The 25,431-nt window shown below is 39.2% G+C and overlaps 1 protein-coding gene across 2 annotated transcripts; it reads right to left on the reverse strand.

The window, feature by feature from the left end:
• Window positions 1–642: 642 nt before the first annotated feature.
• On the reverse strand, window positions 643–24,834 carry LOC104593350 (uncharacterized). 2 transcript variants are annotated; one of them, XR_016078679.1, is made up of 7 exons: window positions 24,420–24,806; window positions 22,450–22,620; window positions 21,729–21,845; window positions 21,003–21,152; window positions 15,920–16,006; window positions 15,080–15,138; window positions 1,023–1,103 (listed from the first exon to the last, which is right to left on the reverse strand). XR_016078679.1 is itself a non-coding variant. In XM_010253110.3 (6 exons), the coding sequence occupies exons 1-6, from the start codon at window positions 24,654–24,656 to the stop codon at window positions 968–970; spliced, it is 870 nt and encodes a 289-aa protein (XP_010251412.1). In that variant the 5' UTR covers window positions 24,657–24,834; the 3' UTR covers window positions 643–967. The 2 variants fall into 2 exon arrangements, 1 of the variants encoding a protein (XP_010251412.1); XM_010253110.3 differs by lacking the exon at window positions 15,920–16,006 and having other exon boundaries at window positions 643–1,103; window positions 24,420–24,834.
• Window positions 24,835–25,431: the final 597 nt, after the last annotated feature.

The following is a 25,431-nucleotide window of genomic DNA, read 5'->3' on the forward strand; positions in this document are numbered from 1 at the left end:
TGTGTTTTTGTTTTAAGAAACATCCTATTTTCAAACAAATTGGTTTTGATTTATTTTTAGAGCCAGAAACAAGAAAAACGATTCATGTTGTAGAACATCCTTCTGATACTTTGAACCTTGAGTCTTAGTGACCTAAAACTAAAAGGACTAAGATGAGTAAGATTCATAATTATCCGCCCAGTGTTGTGTTCATTCCTGTCATAAATCCATCAACATACAGAGGCTCTATAAATACAAAGACGGCACTAAGCCGTAGTTTGATAAAGATGGATAGACTATTCATTCTCTCAGACTTGTTACAGTTGTTAGAAGGGGCAAAGCTTTTTCTCTCCTTGTCTTAGAACTCTGCTCTTCTTCAGAGGTCTGTTTCATCTTCATTTACCATGTGTAATTGGGCAATGGGTACGATATATGGGGCATAAAATAATATTTTTGGCGGTTAGAAGAACAAATCATCCTAAAACAAAATATCTTTTTTTTTTTCAAATGATATCGATGTATTTGATGGTTAGAAGAATCCAATTCCTAGAATTCTTAAGAGTTGAAAAGCCTTCGGTATGTCATATACATGGGCAAGTTCCCTACAATTGTCATACTCAAACTCCAAGTTCACTTAGAGACACCTTAATTCCATATTGATATGGTACTGGCAATAAAATAATATTTTTGGTGTGGGTGGGGTGAGGAAACACCCATTTGAGCTGAACTGAAACAAGTATTATTTTCCACATTTCTTTTTCATTTCCTCAAAATCAAATCAAATAACAAATGACCATCTCCCCTCTTCAATGCACCGATGATGTTTGTAAACAATGACCAACTGGGACCTCTATCTTTTTCCCATGAGCCAACGTAGAAACAAAGATGAACAATTTGTTCCCTCCCTATGCATGGATTTCACAACCCAATCTACAAAAATAAGCACATCTTTAGAAGAAGAAAAGGTGTCTGTCTGTCTGTCTGTCTTTCAATCCAAGTAGAAGAGTGTCACCATCTTCCTCATGTTTTTTGCTTCTTGACACGTCTCCATTAGCAATTTACTATCATGGAAGGCAAAGCAAATGACCTGTTGTACTTCTGAGATGATATCCATGTTACACAGCCTGTCATTGATCCATCACAGACAAGAAAAATTCCTAATTTAGGGAGAGAATGAAAAACCATGAGACAAAAAAAGGGCAATAGTTGCAAACATTTCTCATAAATTTCATGGCATAGCTAAAACATCTATAGTTCGGAATCCAAGTATGGATTGAATCCGAGCAAATAAGCACTGTTTGCAGCAACAATTGCATAAATTAAGTGTATAGGGACTAGTCAAGAAATGCAGCTACAAGAAAAGTGGTCTTAATTCCTAGTACTGTGTAAGGATTTATAGGAAATGAAATAGAGAACAAACATCCAAGGGATTAAGGATTTAATGTCAATTTGAAAGAAAGGGAAACCAGAAGCAACTAGTATAACCAGAATAAAAAAAAAATACCAATTAAGCATGCGCCCAAAAGAAACAAGAAAAAAAGAAACATTCATAAACCCATAAAGCAGACCATGTCATAGACGAACTGTTCAGAACCATTTATGTCTAGTTTTTAAGGCAAGTAGGGCTCTTGAATTTCAAGTTTTGCAGCATTTCCTCTATAGAAGAAAATGTAATAAAACTTTCTTCGCACCCATTGTTTTGCTAGAACACCAGCAAAAGCATTAGCAGTTCTTTTAATCCAACTGAATTTTACATCCATGTTTTGCGTCAACCACTAGAATTTCTTCCTCTCGCCATTGAAGACCCAGAAACCACTCCCCTTCTTTTGCAGCCATGTGCTCTTCAATTCCAATCAACTTTTCATTCCTCCACACGGTCACTAATCCCCCAGATGAACCCCAAGAAGGGGCCATTGCCCAACTAACTCCCCTAACCCACCAAATACTTCTTGCCCATCTGCCATCAAACTCTGACAACTTTGTTTCCTGAAGAATAATTATGTCAGGGTTTTCTTTTATTAACACCTCTATAATTGCTCTTTTCTTGGCACTACCTAAACCTTGGACATTCTAGTTCAATATTTTCATTGTCAACTTGCTTTCGATTCCCTTCCTATTTCTTCCATTTTGTCATTTCCCTTCTTGCACTAAATTCCTTTTCCCCTTCAGCATTCTAGTTAAGTCTTTCCACTTTACTCAATTTCTTTCTCACTTTCCTTCCCCTTTGTTTTTCCTTAGGTAAGTCTTCAAATCAAGTGGGTTATTAACACTGCAACCAAGTTCCTTCACAAATTCTGCCATGGATTCATTCTTATTCCTATTATTATCCATTGTTCCCTCTCTCCCTTCTCTACATTCCCCCACTGCTTCTGCCCTCTCCACTAGGTTACCTACCTGCTCAATTTCATTTAAGTTACCTCCCCCTTCTAAGTCCTTCCTTTTTAGGCCCCGTTCACTTTTCGGTAAGTTACTTACCTGGGTAAATGCAGTTACCTGGGTAAATTTTTCTTGGGAAACACTTACCCAGGTATGTGTATTTACCCATGTTCTTTTATTTTCCAAGTAAAAAAGAAAATGACCATTTTAGCAATAAAAATCCATTATTAAATGGGGTATTTTTATCCCATTTAAGTGTTGGAATCTTTCCCCCTAGGTGGGAAAGTTATTTACCCACCTAGGAGAAGGGTATCACTTACCCGGGTAAGTGTTACCCAGGAAAATAAACTTTCCCTGGTCCCCACATTAATCTGAAAATAGAGCATTGTATTCTTGGTCAATGGGAACCAAAATCCCATTGACCAACTTTCCCCATCTCAAAATCCAAAAAAAGAACGCCCCCTTAGTTCCTCGAACATCACCTCAATTAATTCCCAAATTCTTCTACCTTCATTCCCTACATCCAGCCACGCAGTCTTCCTTTCACTCTCCTTTACTTCGCCCCCTTTATTTACCATATGATCCTCAAGGGCATGGGCTTGCAGCTATGATACAAGTTGAGTACCTAGAGAACAACTAACAGGCAGAGCAAGAATTAGTATCTGAAACTAAAAGGACAAGTGTACCTGATGGAGAGAGCTAGGCAATATTGGCTTCTAGTGGGAAGAGCTCTGCTCTCCTATCTTGTTCAATCATAGCAACCAATTCCCCACCACTAGAGACTTGTGCATAAGATCCCTCCATCTCTGTTAATATTCTTTAATCACCCCAAACATTTCTTTAGCTTAATCCCACCAGAGGTCCCTTCGTTTGGCCTCTGAAGATCCTCACCAGTTCCCTTACAAATACCCTGTTTGTGGTTATTATTATTATTATTATTATTATTATTATTTTTATCAATAACAGAAATTTTATAAAAAGAGATATAGAAATTATAATCAGGAGGGAGGGGTAAAAAGACTTAACCCTCCCTAACAAACTGAAAAAACATATTACAGTATAGCCCAAAAAAGATTTGTTCTTCCCACCCACTGTTTGGCCAAGGTATCAGCCATGGAGTTAGTGCACCTCTTGGCCCATTGAACCCTTCCAGACATATTCGGAGTTAACTGAGTAATTTTCTTTCTTTCATTAGAGAACTTCCACAAGCTGGACACTTCCTTCTGCAACAATTTAATAGTCAACTGAGAATCTCCTTCCACCAACAACTTACTAATATTCAGTTGTTTAGCTCTTTTAAATCCTTCTAGAGCTGCCAAGATTTCAGCTCTCAATGAGTCCCCCCAGCCTATAGGTCCTGAGAACATAGCAATGATTCCTCATCCCTGAAGATACCGCCTATACCAGAATGGCCTGGATTTCCTTCACTGCTACCATCAAAGTTCAATTTGATGAAACCTGGATCTGGTGGAGTCCAAATAGGTCTAAGAGCTGTGAACATGGGAGCTGACCGAGCCACTTCATCCCACTTTCTAATGATGCCTCCTACTGAATAATCTTCAAAGAGCTTCAAAGGCTTGACCCAAAGAGCCACCCTAACATAAATAAGTTCTATGATGGCTTCCTTACTTTTTTCTTTATCATGAAAAACTCTTTGATTTCTTTCTTCCCAAACCGTCCAACAAACAGCAGCTCTAGCACAACTCCACAATATTTTCCCTCTCTTTTTTAATCCCCTCACTGTTGTGGAGCTAAAAAAGCTTTGCACATTAGAAGGGGAGGTCCACCTGCAACCAAATAGAGAAAAAAACCAACACCAGATATCTGAAACAAAAGGGCAAGAAACAAACAAGTGATAACAGCTTTCCCCATTCTTCTTACATAAGATGCACCAGTGTGGGGATAAACACCAATTAGGCCTTTTCTTTTGAAGTAGGTCACAAGTGTTACACTTTTCTAGGCATGCTTCCCAGCAAAAAGTGCCTACCCTAGGAGGGACTGGATTACCCCAGATTTTCCGGACTGGAAAAGAAAACCCCGGAACCAGACTAGGTTGTGTCAGTGCTTTGAAAAAGGAGGAGCAAGAAAAGATACCCGAAGGGACAAGAGACCATACCCTGGAGTCCCCAATTGAAGGCTCAAGGACTACCTCTTCCAGGATCTTAAGCAAATTAGAAATGGGTTCCAATTCAAGATCTCTAAGTGCCCTTCTAAAACCCAGGTTCCAACCTATAGCAGAGTTAGACACGGTAGCAAAGGTGGCTACAGGTTCACTTTTAAACCTAGATAGAGCAAACAAAGAGGGAAACTGCTCTTTCAAGGGGGGATCCCCCACCCAAATGTGGTCCCAAAAATTAACTGACAAGCCAAAACCAAGATCATACCTGATGAAGGGAAGAAAAGATTGAAGGATGACGTGGATCGACTTCCACAAAGAAGCTCTTGAAGCCCTAGATGAGAGTCTCGGATCCCAGCCAGTTGCCTCTTGCCCATGAATACTTAGGATTATTTTGGCCCACAACTTCTCTCCCTTTCTTTAGACCACCTCCATAACCATTTCCCTAAAAGAGTTACATTCTTCTTCTGGATGTTTCCCAGCCCCAGACCCCCTTCACCTTTGGGTCTTGTCACTAGATCCCAACTAACTCTATGGTCCCTTTTTTCTTCCCCGGGTACCCATAAGTCCCTCATCAATTTTTCCAACACCCTACAGACTCCTTCAGGCATTTTGAACACAAACATGAAATAGACCGGAAGATTTGCCAATGTTGACTTAATCAGTGTAATCCTACCCCGAGAGACAAGTAATTCTTCTTCCAGGAAGCTAGCCTTTTAGTGAATCTGTCAATCACCGGATTCCAAAATCTCCTCTTTCTAGAATTATCTCCTAAAGGAAGCCCTAGATATTTCAATGGCCAATGAGCTATCTCACAACCTAGCACTCGAGCCCTTTCCTCCACCTCTCCCTCGCTCATATTAATACCAATCACACAACTCTTACCAAGGTTAACTTTGAGGTTGGTCATTAGTTCAAACACCTTAATCACCTTCTTCAAGTTTCTCACCCAACTAATCTCCTCTCCATCACAAAACAGAATTGTGCCGTCTGCAAATTGTAGGTGAGTGACCGGAACCCTATCCCTCCCCACTCTCCATCCACTAATCAAGCTCCTTGAATCTGCCTTCTCAATCAGCCTCCTTAACACTTCAGCAATTAGGGTAAAGAGGAAGGGAGATAGAGGGTCCCCTTGCCTAAAACCCCGAACAACTGGAAAGTGATCCACCACCCTGCCATTCACTAACACAGAATAATGACAAGTCCTAATGCACCCTTTTATCCACTTGCACCATCTCTTCCCAAATCCGGAAGACTCTAAAACCTCCAATAGCAAAGACCAATCCACCATGTCGTATGCCTTCTCCAAATCTAGCTTACACACCAACCCCTTGTCACCTCTACTTCTATAGTCTTCCACGCTCTCATTAGCAATTAAGATTTGGTCCACAATTTGTCAATTCATCACAAAAGCACCTTGATTGTGGGAAATAATTGAGGGGAGACCTCTCTAATTCTTCTAGAAAGAACCTTAGCAATGATCTTGTAGAGGCTATTAATCAAACGGATGGATCTAAATTCTTTAGGGTGACAGGCTCTTTCAGTCTTCGGAATTAAAGCTATAAAAGTAGAGTTCAGGCCCGGGTTTATCACACCTCTTTTGAAGAAAACAGAGAACACAGCTTGAATATCATCCTTAATTATCTCCCAACAATCCTGATAAAAAGCCAACGTGAAACCATCAGGGCTTGGGGCTTTAGATCTATCCATGGAAAAAATGGCATCCCTGAATTCTTCCAGGTCAAACTCTCTTTCCAACCACACAATCAACACATCAGGGAGCTTAGGCCAATCCAACCCATCAATCCTTAATCTCTTAAACAGAGGCTTACTGAAGATGGATTTAAAGTGCACCACAAAAGCCTCGGCAATCTCATGTTGTTGAGTCAAAACCATCCCATCAACTACCAACTTTCTTCTGCTACTGGCAATTGCATGGAAAAATTTTGTGTTCCTATCTCCTTCCTTCACCCATTTATGTCTAGATTTCTGCTTCCAATTGATCTCTTCTTGGAAAATTGTGTCCTCCAGGCCTTAACTCCCACCTCTGTTCTTTATCACTTTCCCCAAAACAACCCCTTTCTTCCTTAGTATCTAACTCCTCTATCTGGCTTATTAATTGCTGCTTCCTCTCCTCTAACATACCAAAGTGGAGAATATTCCATTCCTTAATTTTGACTTTCAGTTCTTTTAGCTTCCAATGGAATTTCATCCCTGCCCAATTAACTTTCAAGTTACTTTCATTCCACCAACTTTTCACCTTGTTTTTTTAATTCAAGGTGAAGTAACCACATGTTTTCAAACCTAAAGGGGGAGGGTCCACTACCACCAAAGTCAAACTTACAAATCATTATTGGCCATTGGTCGGAAGTAACTCTGGGAAGGGTCCTTGACACCAAATCTCCCCAATGCTCTTCCCAGTCTGTGGAGAACAAGAACCTATCTAGTTTTGAGCAAATAGGTTCAACTTGTAGATTGAACCGAGTGAAGCTATTGTGTTGGAGATTCAGTTCCTTTAGCTCAAAAGCATTAATGAACTCATTGAACTTCCTCATGTTGGTAGTACTCCTTTGTCTTTCCTTGTTACTCTCTTCAATAAATCTAATCACATTAAAGTCCCCTCCTAGACACCAAGGCCCCTCCCATAGTCCTCTGACATCTTCCAATTCCTCCCACAACTCATTCCTCTGTTTATAACTATTGGGGCCATATACATTGGTAAGGGCCCATTCAAAACCATTTGCCACATGCTTAAATTTAACCGAGATTGAGAACCTTCCCACTAATTCTTTCACTCCCTCCACTACTTCATCCTTCCACAAAATAATTAGACCACCAGATGAGCCCCAAGATGGACTCATAGCCCAACTTAGACCATTCACTCTCCATACACTCCTAGCCCACTTTTTATCAAATGTCATAAGCTTAGATTCCTGAATTAAAACAATGTCTGGATTTTCTTTCTTTAATACCTCCTTTACTAGTGCTCTCTTCCTAGCACTCCCCAACCCTCTCACATTCCAACTTACTATCTTCATTTCTTCAACACCTCTGCTTAGCCCCACTCCCTTTCTTCCTAGGGTCCTCCTTTTCTCCCCCTCCCTTTCCTTTCTCTAGCCTCCTTACCCCCATCCACTTCCAGCTTCAATTTCTCCGCTTCACTTAACCTTCTCTTCCTCCTAGTCCCACCTTCTCTTTCAGTCTGTAAATATCCTTTCAGTTCAGTCAAGTCTCTAGCCTTGCAACCTAGCTTTGCCACAAATTCAGCTATGGACTCGTCTTCATCCACTCCCATGACAAACATTTCACCCCTATCTCACTGCTCCTCTTCCCCTTCTTTTCCTTCTCCGTCTTACCACTATTCTCCCTAGATTCCACCCTAGCCAGGTTCTTAACCACAGCAATTGGAACTGCTTCCCCCACCCTCAACTCCTTCTCACCCCCCACCTGTAACTCCCCAATCTCCCCAATATCATCCTCTAACCCTTGTGTACACAGCATTGGAGCAAAGCTGGAATCTGAAGGACAAACACCACAGACAGAGCAGACATTAGTATCAAAAACCGAAACCACAGCCATACCTGAGATAGAGGCAAATGGAGACATGGCAACTGAATGGGTTAGGCCTTTCACTCGTTGGGTAGGGCTTATCTGATCGCTACCTAGACTTACTTCACCCTTGTTTGTACTTCTGAGGCTCTATCATTCATCCACGCATGCACGCTCTCTACCCGAAAACTGTTGGGCAGCCAAAAACCACTTACAGACTCCTTGTCTTAAGTTACTCTCCTGCTTTGGTTCTTCTCTACTTAGAGGTCGATTTTCCCCCCTTGTCTTCCAAAGCATGCTTGGCTCCATTCAGTTCTCCACACCCAGTGGAGGATTTGTGCAAGAAAAAGTCCTCTTCTACACTCTCTAAGAACAATATCTCTGGTTGAAAGTGTTTTCCACCATTCCCGGATGTTCATCACACTGGGTTTCATCTTCACCACCAGAATCTGACGCCTCCTCCGAGCTGTCAGAATAAACCCAACCTTCGTCCTCATCCTCACCATCTTCTTTGCTCCCTTTGGAATATCTAGGATTTGGCTCATCCCCTCCTGCCCTGTTTTGGTCGCCATCTCCATGCTCTACCACCGGAATCCAACGCAAAGGCATCTTTGAGGAAATTTGGCCGCTTGAGAATGATTTTAGGAACCCAACACTTGGGCTGCGTGAGGAAGAAGATAGACGCTTGAATTTGTCTATCGTCGGATGCAAAGAGGTTTGACTCACATGACCACTTAAGTGGTCACATGAGTCCAACGAAAAGTCTTGGACCCTTGGCTTAAATTGAACAAACCAATCCCACCTTGAGTCAGTCAGTTGAGATCGAGTAGCAGGTAACTCTTATCTTAGACCTAATACGAACACCCCCTTGGTCTGGTCTGGACTCACCTTTGACCATATCCGCATAAGACCAACCAACGCAAAAAGAGTTTTGTTTTCAAAAGCATTTGAAAATATTTCCAAAAAACACCTTTGCTTTTAGCAATCGACTTTTCAGCTTCCATAATAGGAGAACTCTTTCCCCCAGCCACGGCCACGTGTCCAGACTTCCTTCATTCTAGCTTGCCAACTAGAACCCATCTTGCCACATCATCATCTTCTTCAAGCTTCGACTTCCCCATCCAGTGCGACGCTTCAACTTCCGAACTCACCCAAATCTTGTACCAACTACCTTCTGTGCAAAGGTGAAAAACTCTTGGGACTTCTTTAGGCTCAACTCCGGCTACTCTCAGTTGAACTACTCTCAAATCTGCAGTTTTACACGATAGGAGAACACCGCCCATCGCTTGCACCATTCTCTCCAGTGTTGTTTTTTACTAGAGGTGAAAGGGTAAACCCAACATCTTCAGTTTGAAACTGTCGTCTAAACCCGCCACTTCATTTGAAAGAGGACACCATTTTTCGATTCTTACAGGTCCTACAGACATTGCCAGCAAGGTGAAATCTATTGAATCCCCCCCCCCCCCCCGCGTCAAGGACTGCTTTTCTATCAATGAATGGAATGAGAATGACCGTCCGGCTCAACCCGAGCTTCCTTGTCACCTCCTCTAGCAGTCTTTTCCAATCTTTCACCTCCTCCCTTGCAATTACAATGGATTTCTTCTCCCATTCGCCCTTTTCCCCAGCCAAAGCAAATTTTGGTTCTAGAGTTGTGAATGCCACTGTTGGATTTTCTTGGTCTTCTACTGTTTCTTCTAAGCCCAACTTCTCCAATCTCTTTCTTCTTTCTGTCATCACCTCTTTTTTACTTTGTCCGCCAACGACTTCCCCAGCTTGTACCTTCACTGTTACAGACTCCTTAATGACTAATCTTCAGTGAAGAGCATTAGCCACCTCTGACCAACCCTACAGTCGAATGCCTTCAGCAATAACTACTATTTGCCTTTTCTTTTTATCGAACTTTTCTTTCAGAGTAATATACCAACCCCTGTCGTTCTTTCTTCTCTCGGCTACATATTCTCTCCTTACTTGCCTGAATGTACCTCTCCAAACTTTCCTCCAGCAAACCTGAGCAACTCCATCCAAGAAGCTTTGAAACCAAGGAACAGCATCTCCCACTAACAGCATTGTTCCTCTCTTTCCTTCTATAATCTTAATCGTGAAGCCTTTTTGGTAGAATAACTCCTCCAGCAGAATAACTTTTCTTTCTATTCTCATACCACTTACCGGCTGGTGAGAAACCCTCGAACCCTTCTCTTGCAACTGCTACCATCTTACCGGCTAGAAAGCAACAACAACCAGAGGAGGACACCAAGAAAACAAGATGCCAACGAATTCTAGTGCACTTGGAATAAGAGGAAGTTTGTCGATGGCCTATGGATATGGGGAAAAAATCTATTTGTGGTTATTATTTGAAACTAGTTTTTCTCTGTTTGAGCTTTGGTTTACCTCCCCAACAGCCTTCTTGTTCAAAGCACCTTTATTACTTCCTACCTTTTTCGATGAACCTAGAACCAAGGTAGTAGTAGTGTCCTTGTTTCTTTCCTCGCTGAACAGCAAATCCGAACTGAATACATCTTCCTTCTCACCTTCTTCCTAGTCATTTCCCCCACGCTGCCAATGGATGAATCAGTGTTCTCACACAATCTACCCAACCTCCATTGACCTCTTCATTTTCCCCCGCTCAAACACTAGAATATTTGGGGATAGGGCTACCCATAAATGACTGACTGGGTGGGGTGGTCAATGTGAGAACCTGCCTTCGAAAGCCACTAAAAAGAAAAATTCTTCAACACCAGTTTCACATAAGAGCTAGTTGGGGACAATGGTAGATGTGGATTACCATCTACAGTCGCTCCCCTTAAGTTTATAGGGTTTCAATTCACCTGACCCTTTAATGACTCGCATGCTTCCCTCTTGTTCAAACCATAAACCTAGCCTGGTTCACTTGAATGAATCCTTTTCAAAGCAACCAGTTCTGACATAACTGAACCCTGCTTATCCTTAGAACATGGTCCCCCCATGTAGGGTTTCAAGTGGCCCTAGTTTCTAAAGCCTCTACAAAAGATTTAGCTCCCGCTTCCTTTTCTTTTTTTTTATCGGAAATGGTAACTCCATTAATGAGCTTTTGACGAAGTTACCAGTACAAATCTCCCTTTGCAGTCCCTTGTTTTGCTAATGCATCAGCTAAGCCATAAGTTGGATCCATTAGCTGATCTTCTTACCCACTTAAAGAAAGTATCCACCTCCCTAATTATGCTAAAAATTTCCCTTATCAATTGTCTATGTTGCCATATTCTCAGATGACCTGATTGCATCCACCCAATTACCAATTTAGAATCCCCCTCTATTTCACTCTGCTATAGCCCCAATTGTTTGGCCATTCTTACTCCTTGATGCAAGGCCATGATCTCTGCACTTAATGAACCTCCAACTCCTACTGGTCCGTAATATAGAGCCATTATTTTGCCTTCACCATCTCTGAAAACACCTCTTATTCCAGATGGGCCCAGATTACCTATAGAGTAGAGCTCCCATCAAAGTTCAGCTTTACCCTTTGTTGTGTCGGTGGAGACCAAAATTCTTGTACCCCAATTCCTGTAAATGTCTTCAGCTGAGAATTCCTTAAAACAAATCACATGATTTCAACCAATGGATGACCTTAATGGTTACTCCTTCCGCTACATCTTCCTTGGATCTAAAAACACAGTTGAAGATCCTGTTGTTTCTTTCCTCCCATACTGATCACAACATAGCTGCTCTTGTAGCTCTCCACATAACCCTTCAACGCACCTTTGATTGCCTACAAAAAGTTGGATCAAAGAGACTCATCACATTCGGGGGCAAAATCCATCTGCATCCAAAGAGAGAAGAGAACCAAGACCATATAAAGAACATAAAGGGACATGAGATTAAATATAAGTGTATAATCGTCTCACCAGAATCCAAGCAGAGACTGCAAACATGGAGGAAGAGGCACACACACACACACATGATTGGAATGGTAACTTCATTAAAATTAAAACTATGATAACGTACATCTGTCAATTCCTAAGAAGAAGTTGATCCAAGTTACATACTCATTACAGCACTGCCCAAAACATATTCTTCCTTACAGTCCCTTGTTTTGCTAAGGTATCCACTAGCCCGTTTGTTGACCTTGCCCTCTTAAAGCACACACCAATCTCCCTTGTTATATTTATTATTTCCCTTATCATTTGTCTATATTTCCGAGCTCCCAAACAACCTGACTGCATCCACCCCATTAACAGCTTAGAGTCCCCTTCAATCTCCATTTGATGTAGTCCCAAATGTTTGGCATATCTTATGCCTTGAAGTAAAGCCATCACCTCTGCTCTAAAAGAATCTCCTTCCCCTATTGGCCCCGAATACATGGCAATAATTCTGTCTTCCCCATCTCTAAATACTACCCCCATACCTGACAGGCCCAGATTACCTATAGAGCTGCCATCAAAGTTCAACTTTGTATTTTGGGAAGTTGATGGGGCCCACATTTCCTGCACCACAAGCTTTAGGGATGTAGTACTTGCCACCTCACCCCATCTTTTGTAAATGTCATCAACTAAAAAGTCCTTAAACAGTTCACTTGTTTTCAACCAATGAATACCCTTAATAGCTTCTACAATTTCCTCCTTGGATCTTTTAGTATTCTTAAAGATCCTATTATTTCTTTCTTCCCAAATTGACCAAAGAACAGCTGCTCTTGTAGCTCTCCACATTATTCTACCCCGCTTATTCGGTTGCCTGTAAAAGTTTAGGTCAAAAAGGCTTACCACATCCAAGGGAGGGGTCCACCTACAACCAAAGAGAGAAGAGAAACAAGACCAAATAAAAGACACAAAAGGACAAGATATTAAGAGGTGTGTAATTGACTCACCAGAACCCAAGCAGAGGCTACAAACATGGGGCGAAAGGCAAAGGTTTGGTCTTTTTCTTTACAACAACTCCAGAATATTGATTTTTTAGAGTGCAACCTCCCAACAAGAAGCCCAAATTTTTTAAGGTACAGGACTACACCAAACCTCCTTTGTTGGAAAATTCCCTGCAAGGTTAAAGGACTGGAGAAGGACATTATAAAAAGAAGCACAAGTGAAGACACCAAAGGGGGAGGGTTTCCAAATTCTGCTATCCAAACAAGATTGATCCAAATAAACCGACCCTAAGAGAGCACAAGTTCATCCACCATCTCCATTTCCGACTCCCTTAACCCTATCCTCAATCCCAAATCCCAAGAATTATTAATGAAAACAGAAGATATTGCTTTTTCTTTATTGCCTGAAAGGGAGTAAGGGGTAGGGAACCTATCTCTAAGTGAAAACTCACAGACCCAAGTGTCTTCCCAAAACAACACTTTATTCCCTACACAAAGTATTAACTTTTTAGAGTACCACTTCCCAGTAAAAAGCCTGAATTTTTGGAGATATAGGGCTACACCACACCTCCTTTGTTGGGAAGTTCCCTACAAAGTTAGGGGGCTTCCTTTTCTCCTTCAAAAAATTTGAATTATTTACTTAATTAGTCAAACCCCCATTGGACAATTTGGAGGAGGCTTTTCATTTTCCTTCGAATCTTGCCCCACCAAACTTTTTTCCTTCCCCAATCCCCCTTCACGTGTCACCCCACCCAGCCAATCGGCCATCGTCTTCAATCTTCGAACATTTCTTCCACCATGACGCTTCAGATTCTATCAACAACAAAATCTTCAACCATAAGCCATCGGAGAGAAGGTCAATGGCTCGAGGAATATCACTTGATTTCATCCCCACCACTTGAAGAGTAATTGCATGCAAATCACTAAAGTTCCAATTGATGAGAACTCTACCTAGTTTCTTAATGATTGCATCCAATGTAGCTTCATTCCAGAGATTAAAGGGAAGGCCTAATATCTTTAGGGTAAAACTTCCTTGAGAAGCATCCACCTAATTACAGGGCATATGCCAATTTTCAATCACCACCGTACCTTCCATGGTGTCCACTATTTCAAGAATCAAAATGGCCATTCCTTCTTCCACATCCAAGATTGCTTTCCTAACATTAAACAGCATGATGGAAGGAAGAGACTTAAAATTTGAATTTCTCAGGGATGCACTCAAGCTCCTTTCTCCTCAATGATCACCAACTCCTGGTTTTTGTTCGAGGTAAACAAATGAAGTTTCAGAACTACTCTCTGACTTTTCAACCTTCAGTGCCTCCCTATTCGATTGAGACTCAATCAATACTTCATCCCTAGAGCATTCCCCTACTTCCTTCCATCAACCATTTCTCCCTTTGCCCTCTAGAACACAAATATTACCAAAATATTCTACTATAGCTATAAACCAACCATTTCTATTTCTTTTCACTTCTACTTCATATTTCTTCCCCATTAGGCCCAACAGATTCATCCAGCCTTGTTTGACAGTGTAGGAAGCTCCATTGACAAAAACCTTTGAGCCAGTTGATAGCTTCTTCAACTAACAATAATGTAGAACTTTTTCTTCTCTAAGCTTAAACATTGTAACTCCCCTACTTCTTCCTTCCTCAATCAAAAACTTCTTTGCTTCAATCTCCAGCTCCCTTTTCCATCTCATCGCCGACTGAAACTTCCCTTCTCTCTTTCTATCGCTAGGTGTAGTTTCCTAGAAAAATAATTGGGTTAACATTCTTCCAAAGAGGGATATATTGCCAATGAGACTAACCATCCAAAGCAGTATGCTTCAAGTAGTGGTAGGTGTGGTTAATCAATTTGAACAGATAAATGTTGTTCTTTATAGTCATTGGGATGTATGTGTTCCCTGATATTGGCTTGACAATGGAACAGTCCATTATGATGTAAAGACGACACTAACTCTTCAGAATTTGCTATATTAAAAACCCAAGATAAACCAGAAAAATGGATAAAAAATTTAGGTTCTTTGAGCCTCTCACTCCTATGGTCCACCATTCACGTGAGCTGATATAGAATACCTATTGGTTCAGGCATTGCTTGAATATAAAGACACATATACTGAGTCAATGAAAAACAGAGCAACATTTTGGTATAAGGAAATTTGAAAAACAGACTCACTACCTAGACAAGGAACATTACATAATGATGATGAAAAAGGCGCTACAACAAACCTGCTTGCTTCTATCAATGGAAGATGATCGTTGTGTGGTTTCTCTATTACATTCTTTACCTGAAATCCCAAAAATAAAAAAAGAATTAAGATGTTGGATAAATCATTGAAAACTTTCCTATGATTCTATTTCACCATAACTTGAATACGTAATTTTAATTTTAGCTTCTTCTTGCACTACCTCCCACTTCCTAGTTTTGTTTGGTAACTTGCATCAAACAAGATAAATTTTGAATTCTGTATTTAATTTAAACAAATCTGATGCACCAGATCACCCCACAAAACCAGAAAAGCATTTAGCGTGTTCATAAATTTATGGCATATTTTTTTAAAATGATGTAATTTAATACACATGCAGATAAAAAAAGATATTTCATTTAGAAAAAGCTTTATATTAGAAGCTTACATATCATTAAGAGTTGAAAACAAAAGATATATTACTAATTAAGTGTTCACCAAATAAAACACCACATATCTGATCTGTGGATGTAAAAGGGATGACACAAATAGAAAATTTCAGCATATTTTTAACTCTTATGCCTCAGTTTCAACTTTGGCAGTTGTATAACCAAAATTAGTTAAGGTAAAACCTGCAGTTGGTATTAAAAACATGCAACATAGGAATGAGGTTTCTACAGAATAGATACCAAAACCCAGATAGATCAGTGTTCCAGAGGTCCCAGACACTTGAACAGGTTTCAAATGTTCAGATATCAATAGGTATCCTACACAACAACCACTAAAAAATTCCAACACATGGGCATGACTATACAAAAGATTTTTAAATAATTAGGAATATAACAAAATAGAAAATACAAGAAACAAGTATAGTGCATGATACCACTCATATGCTATTCTAGAAACCCTCTCTTCTCTGTAAAACCCTCTTGCATATCCTTCTTTTGTTTGTTTTATCTTTGCCATAAACCTGGGTAGATGTAAAAAGAAAATGATACAGTAATTCAATCACATCTTAATCACATAAGACAACCTAAACCTTAAGTTTTGATAAGAGTCTAAATACATCTTAATGTACTGTCTACAGCAGTTTGACACTTCTATGAATAGGTTTCCCAAGCCAGCACACACATCAAGCAGTGTCTTGCAGTATCTGGGAGTGCCATGTTGTGTGAAGGCGCTTGACACTCCTAAACTGTTGCAAGCCTGCTGCATGGATCAGATAGGAACAACCTTACTTTTTCCCTTCTTAGGTGAAATGCTACAAAGAGAAAAAGAGTCAATGGATTGGTAACAGATTGGGTCAGAGAGATAACTGGTTTGTTTTGAGAGGTAAACTTTCCTCAAGAGAAATCAAGCATTATGAAACAGCACATCTTATTGATAAACAAACCTTATCTTTGAAATGGTGTTGCATAAACTCCTAAATGGATGATGTGTGACACACGATGGAGTTAACTCTCCACGGATTCTCAAGGGCACCTACAAGTAATATTTCCTTTTTATCTCCTAGCTTAATAGCTAATGTACAATATGAATGTCATTTTTCATATAAAATGCTACTCAGTAACAAAAGCAACATCTGTTGCAGATATATAATTTTGGAATTCAAAACATATGAACTACTTTAATGGATACTTTTCCATAGACATGTTCGTGAGTCCATATTTTCTTATCTTTCTGAGTCAGACACTTGGACATACAACACATTCCAACTCCCATGTGCATGTCCATGCAACAACATTTTTAAACAGACTCCTTTCAATGACTAACTTAGCACAATTTGAACATGGGCTAGATATACATAATCATGCCTTCAAAATAGACACATTCTAAACCAAAAAACTTAACCACTTACAACTTACTCTTTACACTCTTTGACCCAATAATTGACTCATCAATACATTACCTCAGACATGTGCAGATGAACTTACATGATTTAACTCACAAACATACCCCCGCCCAAACCACACCTTTGTCTCAAGGGCACTGCTAAGGCAGGCATTTCTTGTTGTCTATGGATGGTATAAGGTTCTTACCTTTCAATTCTTGACAAAAATAAGCCATAGGCCTCTGATTTTTCATTAATGGCACCCCAAGCTGGATGCATCAAATTCAACAACAAAAGGCTGCTGGAGGGTGAGGACAAGTGATTGTGTCATGTGAAGAATCCTTATTCAGTACCACTGTTAATATACTGGTTATGGGCCAAGAAACCCACAAAGTGCTTTGAGGGTGGGGGCTTGGACCACTCCACCATAGTTGTGATCTTGTCAGGGTCCATGGCTAAACCACTAAACCATTTTTGAGATGGTATGCCCCAACTTTTTGTTGAAATCGAAACAAAGGCCCTTGATGCGTCAATTGGAGTTTTGTGGGGGCCAGGTTTTTGATTGCTGGCAGAAGTTGCATGGTAGGATAAGATTCAAGGCGACTGATGTAGTTCTCTTAGTTTCCAAGGGGAAAAGGAGATGTTGGGTCACTCCCTTGGCTTTGTGGAGTCCAGCTAGGCTCACTACAACAAAGAGAAATTTGGGCCTTAATGCCAGGACTTTGGCCCAGATGTTGTCTCTGAACTCACTAATAAAATACCCCACCTTTTGTGAAGTTGTTAACCCTCCAACATGGCTGAGTAGTCTCACAAATTCATTTTGGTAATCCTGAACAGTCACATTTTGGCCCATACCTTGCAAGGAGTCCTTGAAGGTGTCCCACATGATAATGATGTTTTCCTCTTTCAAGAGCTAGTACCATAATTGGGCCCCTTCCTCTAGTAGATTGCTGCCATTGGCACACTTTCTTCCCCCAGGGTTAGCTCTAACTCAAAGAATCGGGTTGCTTGGCATAACCAACTAGTGGGGTCTCATTCCATTTAAGTGGGCTCAAGCTTCACTATTTTAGGTTGGTAATGACTGGTGGAGTTCATTGGTCCCCATCTAAAGGCCTCCATGAACTGCTCAGCTCCTACCCTTCCTTGGTTACGGGAACTTTCTCCGAAGTCCTGCCCACAACCACTAAGGGTTTGATCAATTTTGTTGCTCAATGTCATAAACATCTATTGCACTTTTTGAAGCAATGTTTCTTGCCCCATAGCCAGTGAATTGACCTCTTCCAAACTATACAACTGGGGACCCTTGTGGCCTGGCTTTTTTTTTGGTTGGCATGGCTCTAATACCAAAATATCAAACCGTTGCAAGACTGCTGCATGGATTGAGGTAAGATATACTTATATTTTCCATTCTTAACTATGGTGAAGTGCCATGGACTGCTCAGCTCCTACCCTTCCTACCCTTCCTTGGTTACGGGAACTTTCTTCGAAGTCCTGCCCACAACCACTAAGGGTTTGATCAATTTTGTTGCTCAATGTCATAAACATCTCTTGCACTTTTTGAAGCAATGTTTCTTGCCCCATAGCCAGTGAATTGACCTCTTCCAAACTATACAACTGGGGACCCTTGTGGCCTGGCTTTTTTTTTTGGTTGGCATGGCTCTAATACCAAAATATCAAACCGTTGCAAGATTGCTGCATGGATTGAGGTAAGATATACTTGTATTTTCCATTCTTAACTATGGTGAAGTGCCATGGAGAGAAGAAGAGTCTTGATGAATCAGTGACATAATAGATGAGAGAGAAACAATTTATTTGAGAGGTAGAACCATCCTCAAGAGAAATCAAGTATGATGAAAATAGTACAACTCATTAATAACAAAGTAATCTTTTAAGCAGACTCCTTACAAACTAATAAAAAAAGTCAAACTCCTTACAATGACTAAGCATGATCCAAACGTGGGCTGAAAATAAGTAATCATCCCTGCTTTAAAAACATTCTAGACACATAAACTTGACAACTAACTCACAAGATTTTTTTGATCCAATAACTGCCTCATTTGTGCTTCTTAAATTACCTTAGACCATAGTTGTCAAGCAGACGCCTAGGCGCCCTTGGAGGCTGGCCTCGCCCAGCCGCCAAGTAGTTTTGTGCAGTATGTTATAAAATACTTTCATGTTTTTAATTTTTTGACATTATAATTATAAAATAGGCATTATTAAACTAGAATATTCATTTTATGTGTTTATGTACTAATTTCTTTTTATTATTTTCTTATTTGTTAGGGTTTAATCAACACAAACATTGCTAACTGCTGTATTGAACCCATGGGTCAAAGTATCGATACTGCCCCTATTTTTTTATTCCTTTGGTTTTCAATTTCATATATATATATATATATTTAAAAAATGGGCTCCCTAAAACACCTGTAAACATGTGTATTGGGGCACCAAAGATACAATACAATACACCCGATACAGGGCATATCGTATCAAAGTTTTGATCCTTGATTCAATCCTCAAAGATTTCAGAACCTGAACCAATAAGCAAGAGAAGAACTTAAAATTGTGTCTAATCAACACATTTTCTTCTTACAGATCTTCTTCCACCTTTTCTTTTCTTCTTTTCCTATAACAAAAGTAGGGGTTCAGCCCCTATATTTTTTTACTTTTCTTTCCTTTGTTCCTTTTGTTCTCATAAAATGTTGATTTTCTAAACTCAAAACATGAAATTTATACTTCTCTTATGAAAATTATGGACAATTATTAAGGAAAGATGGTTATGGAACCTAGGGAACTACCCTAGGATATATGGTTTTACTTAAAAAAAACCGATCGCTCCGCCTAGGTGACAAGGCGCCGCCCTATCGCCTAGCCTCGCCTTGGCGTCTTAAAAACTATGCCTTAGACATGCACACATGAACTTTCATGCTTTCACAAACCCTTGGATTTAAGGTTTCAAGTAACATTGAATTACCTTATATGTGCACATGTGAACTTGCATGCTTTGACAAACCCTTAAGGTTTAAAGTAACATTGTGATTTGTGATAGCCTTTCATGGCTGCACGGTTATAGACTCATTTTAGAACCTACAAATAGCATTTTTTTTGGTTGGGGTTGAGAAGGGGGGAAGTGCCATAAAGAGGCACAAGACAGAAAAATGTCCCCACCATATAGACATTATGTATCATAATTTGCACATGGCAGGTATGCTGAATTCTAAAAACCAAAATGACCTGGGGTTGCATGTCTACAAGTTAGCTTGGAATAAAAGGTTTAGATTAATTAAGAAATAAATTGCATAAACTTATAGGAAATGACATAGTGGAGAAAAAGAAATTACATAAACATGATAGCGTGTAATGCTAGTAGTATTGGGATGAAAATAATGGAAGGGAAAAAACATATAAGCACAAAAAACATGACATAGGAATAGAAACAGAATGTAGTAGATAAATTATTTAATGAAGAAGCAAGCACAATACTGTCAATAATTGATACAAATTCAGACCCTTCAAGGAAACTAGGCTGTGACGCTCTCCCTCACTACTGTGCTTTTGCATAAAAAGGAAAGGTATTTTCTTCTCTTAATTTGAAACTATTCACACAGAAAGAAATGATGAGATGGCAATTTATGGAAAGAATATTTTTTCACTTTTTCCTTTTTTATTTTTTGAGCACCTTGCCTGCCATGCTTAGGGTAGAAATAGTCAATGCTTTAAAAATAAGGTTGCTGAATTAGCTCTATCCTGAATTGCCCATGCGTTGAAAATCTGAAATCTGGTCAATGAACCATCCAAATAACCAGATCAGAGGTTTTACATTTCATTTTTTTTTGTATTTTTCATATATCTTCCCTATTTTCACATATTTCCCCTATCATGCATTTTTTTGTAAAATCACAGGTGAACAATCCAATGAGATGGTTTACAAACCAACAAGAAACAATGGATTTCTGGTTTCTAAAACTGGGTGCATATTTAGAGTAACATCAATTTAGATCTCATCTCATATATTACTCACCAAGTACAAACTCTTGGTTTCTTCAACAAAGACATCAAACAAATTGATGAAAAGATAAGCACTAGTTTTAAAGCATATATTTGACATCAAGCAAAAGATAGAGAATGCAAATACCTTGGAAAGTAACTCCTGACTCTCAGGGGGTTGCATTTTCAGACTTTGAGGTAAGATTACAGTAAGCAGCTCTGGTTTCTCAGCTCTTAAAGCACCTCTAATAACAGCAGCATTCGTGCCTGATGCTCCTGATGTAAAAATGTGATTTTTCTGTAACATAAATGCAGATATTAGAAAACTTGAGAGAAAATATAGAATTCCAGTTGCTATGGTCCACATATAAGTTGCTACTTGCTAGGCTTGCCACTAGATGATTCTCCCCTAAGATTCCTATACATGAAACAAACTTTTTTTATCAGACCTGCTCCTAAAAGAAACCAATTGGCTGTCTGAGTTAATAATCAGTTTTATTAATTGACCGTCATAATTTCTATTCAGTACCTAGTTGAGTCCTTCAACACACCTTACCACTTCAACCCACAAAATTTACAATAAGGGGGATGCACATCAGTACACATTTGGCATGGGTAATGATCTAACAGCATGTAACCACCTAGTAATCTCTGATGAGCAGTTGATCTTTTGAAAGGCATGCTATGTAAAGGTTACAATAATCAATAGTGAAATAATTCGAGTTTCTCTAATGTAACCAACTGAATATTGATCCCACCCTTTGCATGCTTTCCATGTGCATTAGTATGTCTGAGAATCTCTGCAATCCATGCAAAGATAGCTTAATTTCTTTGCAGAGAAACATAGAAGGCAAGTAAAGATAGAATGCCATACAGTTATAACCATTGCATAGCTAAGAATCTCGATAAGCTCTTGGTGCAAGAAACCCATATTCCGTGTTCCAAAAAAGCCTATTGCTCTTGGTCCTCCTTGTTGAATGGCCAATAACTCCTTCATAAAGTAAGAAGACAGTATTACAAAAAGAAAAAGCCAAACAACAAAATGAAACCATATTTTCTAAGAAGGATACCAATAACCAAATTTCAATCACGTTGTACAACCAAAGGGGAAAAGAAAGAAGGAAATATCGAGTCAAAGGCTACAATAGGAGGATGGTAAGGTATTGTCCTCCTAACTCTGAGATGAACCCTTTATTTGAGTTTCCTTTCCCACAAAAGAAATGTGGCAATTTAAAAAGTGACCCAATTCCATAACCCTAAAGAAATAAGCTATAAGCTCTTTTAAGATAGTAGAATAAATACTGGAAATATTTCTGGAAGATATCTTTCAAGTCAGAATAATTAATATCAAATGGTCCAGTCATAAATGGATACAGGAGTACTCCTTTGTAAGAAATAATTAATCGAATTAAGCCATATAAGATGAGGTTTTGTCATTCAATCCAACCTCAATTGCAAATTCATCAAAACAAAAGAAATAAAAGAGAGGAACTGAAGCAATAATTGTTTAGTTTGATGATGACCAGTATGGGGTGGATTTGAAGTCTTTAACAGGGTGTGATCTGAAAGTGCCAAACTTTAGAAACAATAAGTACCTGTAAGTAATCAACATCTGGGGTGGATTTGAACTCTGACACAAGCAAAGACCCTGACCCTTCCACAACAGATTGAACCTGAGTTGGAACTTGTGTAGCCATCTCTTCATTAGATCCAAACATGTGCACCTTGTTCTTCACTTCATTTCTCTGACCATCCAGATCTTGGTCCTTTTCCACATATCCATAAAATCATTATTGAAAAAAGTAAGACAATAAAAGAGGGGGAAGCATCATCTTGTGATAAATGATTAGTGAAACCCAATGTCATGAAGCTGATTTTACAGGTCATATATAGAAGTTTAGACAAATTAATAAAAAGCACAAGTATAATTATGGCCGTTCCAATTTTCAAACAGAACATTCGTACAAATCAAGTGCATGCAAGGCTGGGACCCATCATTTTATGTACATAAAACGCAATCTCCTGGGATTATAAATGAAACCAATCAAGTTGTTCTTACTATCAAGATAGACAGACCTTTTGGACAGTGAAAAGTTTGATGAATGACCAAATAGGAAACTATCAAACCAATGATCAGAATAAATAGATTAAGTTGGTCATTTATCCAGAAGACGCACAGAAGACACATCAAAAATAGGTTAACCCCTTGCATGTGCATCATATACATTCCATAAATTCACAGTAGATCTTTCTGCTACACAATCTGGTTTTTGAGATGCAAACAAGGTGAAACAGAAGACTGCAGCTCTGGACTTCGAATTAAACATCACTAAGAAAACTGCTCTTTAACTTAGCTTTCCAAATGAAAAATCACATCATATAGTAATATGAAATGAGGATTTCAATACATATTATGAATATGATTAAAATTATGTCCACCCTAAATCCTAGTTCAACAATTAAACCATTATAACAAAATATAAGAAATCGACAGTCTGACAAAGACATCGCATCATAATGGGTCAAGTCACCTTCAAATATCCAGTGCCCTTCCTAAACGGGTTCAATTGCTTACCTGATCCCAGGGACAATAAAGCACAGGTAAGCCAGGTTGTTGAAATATTTACCTGGTTGGATCAGGTAAATCAGTTTTAGACTGACAAAATATCGGTGTATCACCCTAATCAAAACCATTAATCATTTGGGAGGAATGTACTAGCCCAAACATCTATTGTCATGCAAGTGGAACCGTGGAAGACAGGTTGGCCCATTGGGTCAAGCCTTGCCACCTTTTAGTGTACCATGAATACACTAAATAAGAAAGCAACATGCAGTTGGAAAAATCTGAGAAAAAAAACATCTTGTCATCCATGAAAGATACAATACAAACCCAGACAAAAGTTGGTGTATGTTTAGTTGCTATAACCGAAACTAAAAGATTTTGACTTCCCCCTGTAGAACCTTTCTTTACCTGCTCGGTTCATATAGAACCTTTTTGTGTACACCCCCAGGCCTAGCGACCCATGTAGTAAACATGGTGGGGATGGAAGGGACTCTTCATAGCAGAAGACATTTTTTTGGTGAAACATAGCAGAAGATACCAGTGTTTTTATAACCAAAATAAACTACAGAGTTAAAACATACCACCAAAATAAGCAACGAACGGCAATTCAAAAGGTATATCTATTTTCTTGTAGATGCGAAATAGAAAAAAAAAATTCAGACTAAAGAAAATATGAGATTTTAGAATCCCATCAAAAGTGCAAAAACATACCAATGCTCCATTATTCATCATACAATCAAGGAACATTACTTCAAGAAAGAAATAAAAAAAAAATGCAAAATGGCAGAGCTCATTCCAAATAAGAACGACCAAACCCAACGCCCATGCATAACCCAAAAATTTGCCCATCCTAAACCGAAAACAAGAAAGAAAAAAACAAAAACAAAAAAAAAAAAACTTCCGGAGCACCATTATATATCACAGGAAGAGAGAAAAAACAAAACCCAAATATCTTATACTTGCAATAAAATGAATCCGAACAAAATACAGATAGAAAAATACCGTATGTCTTGAGTGGAGGCTTCTTGTGTTGTGTGAAAATTTCCTTGTTCCGACCCATTTACCATGTGTAAAAGAAGAAGAAGAAGGAAGAGAAGATGGCCTCAATGGGTTAGGGCTATTAGGGTTTTGGGAGAAGAAATTGGGATTTTGAAAGAAGGATCCAAAGCCTCTTGGAGTGAAATCTGAACAACAGAAGGCCGTATTTAGAGGCAGCAAAAGCCCCAGGGGAGTAGTCATTCTTCTCTACCCCTACCCCTGCCTAAATTTCTGAGCAGCAACCTTTCTTTTCCTTAATTTTTTATTTTCTTTGAACTTGGAAAGGAACGAAGAAAGAAAGATTTGATTGAGAAAGAGATAGAAACGAGAGGTAGAAACAGAGAGAGACACACATATTTCAAGAGAAGAAAATATGAGTATGTTCAGAGGAATGCAATGCCAAGGCCACGAATTAGCCCATCTCCAAGCTGACATTAGTGGCCCACAAGGAATGTTACGCCACGGTGGCCCACATAGCATGATACGAGGCGGAAGATGAAGCATTTGTAGAATACACGGATCTCGGACAGCTCGTAGTCTGAGAAAAAGAGGAGAGAGAAAATTTGGGTGGCGTTTCCTTTTTCCTCCTTTTTTTTTTTTTTGTTACCTTTTGAGTTTTGTGATAAAAAGGAACTTTGCGAGAGAAGAAAGGTTTTTTTTTCCACCTTGCCAAGCTCAATCTGGACCGTCAGATTAATGACCAGTTTGAACACAATATTCCGGATATGCAGAATAAATACATCTGTAATCTGTTGTAGATCTTAACGTACAATTTGGTGGGACCCTTACATTTATTTTCATTTATATCAAAGAAATGTGAAAGTTCAAAACCTTAAAAAGATCAAACCAAACCCATTAGGGATCCTCATCAATCACTAATGGTTATTGAATTATTGCGCATATTTTTATTATATTGGTATTTTATTTTATTTTTATTTATTAAATTAAATTCACAACTATATTATCTTTTTCAAAT

Source organism: Nelumbo nucifera, chromosome 7 (assembly GCF_055504915.1).
Source record: "Nelumbo nucifera cultivar China Antique chromosome 7, China Antique-T2T, whole genome shotgun sequence".
NCBI classification, from domain to species: Eukaryota; Viridiplantae; Streptophyta; class Magnoliopsida; order Proteales; family Nelumbonaceae; genus Nelumbo; species Nelumbo nucifera.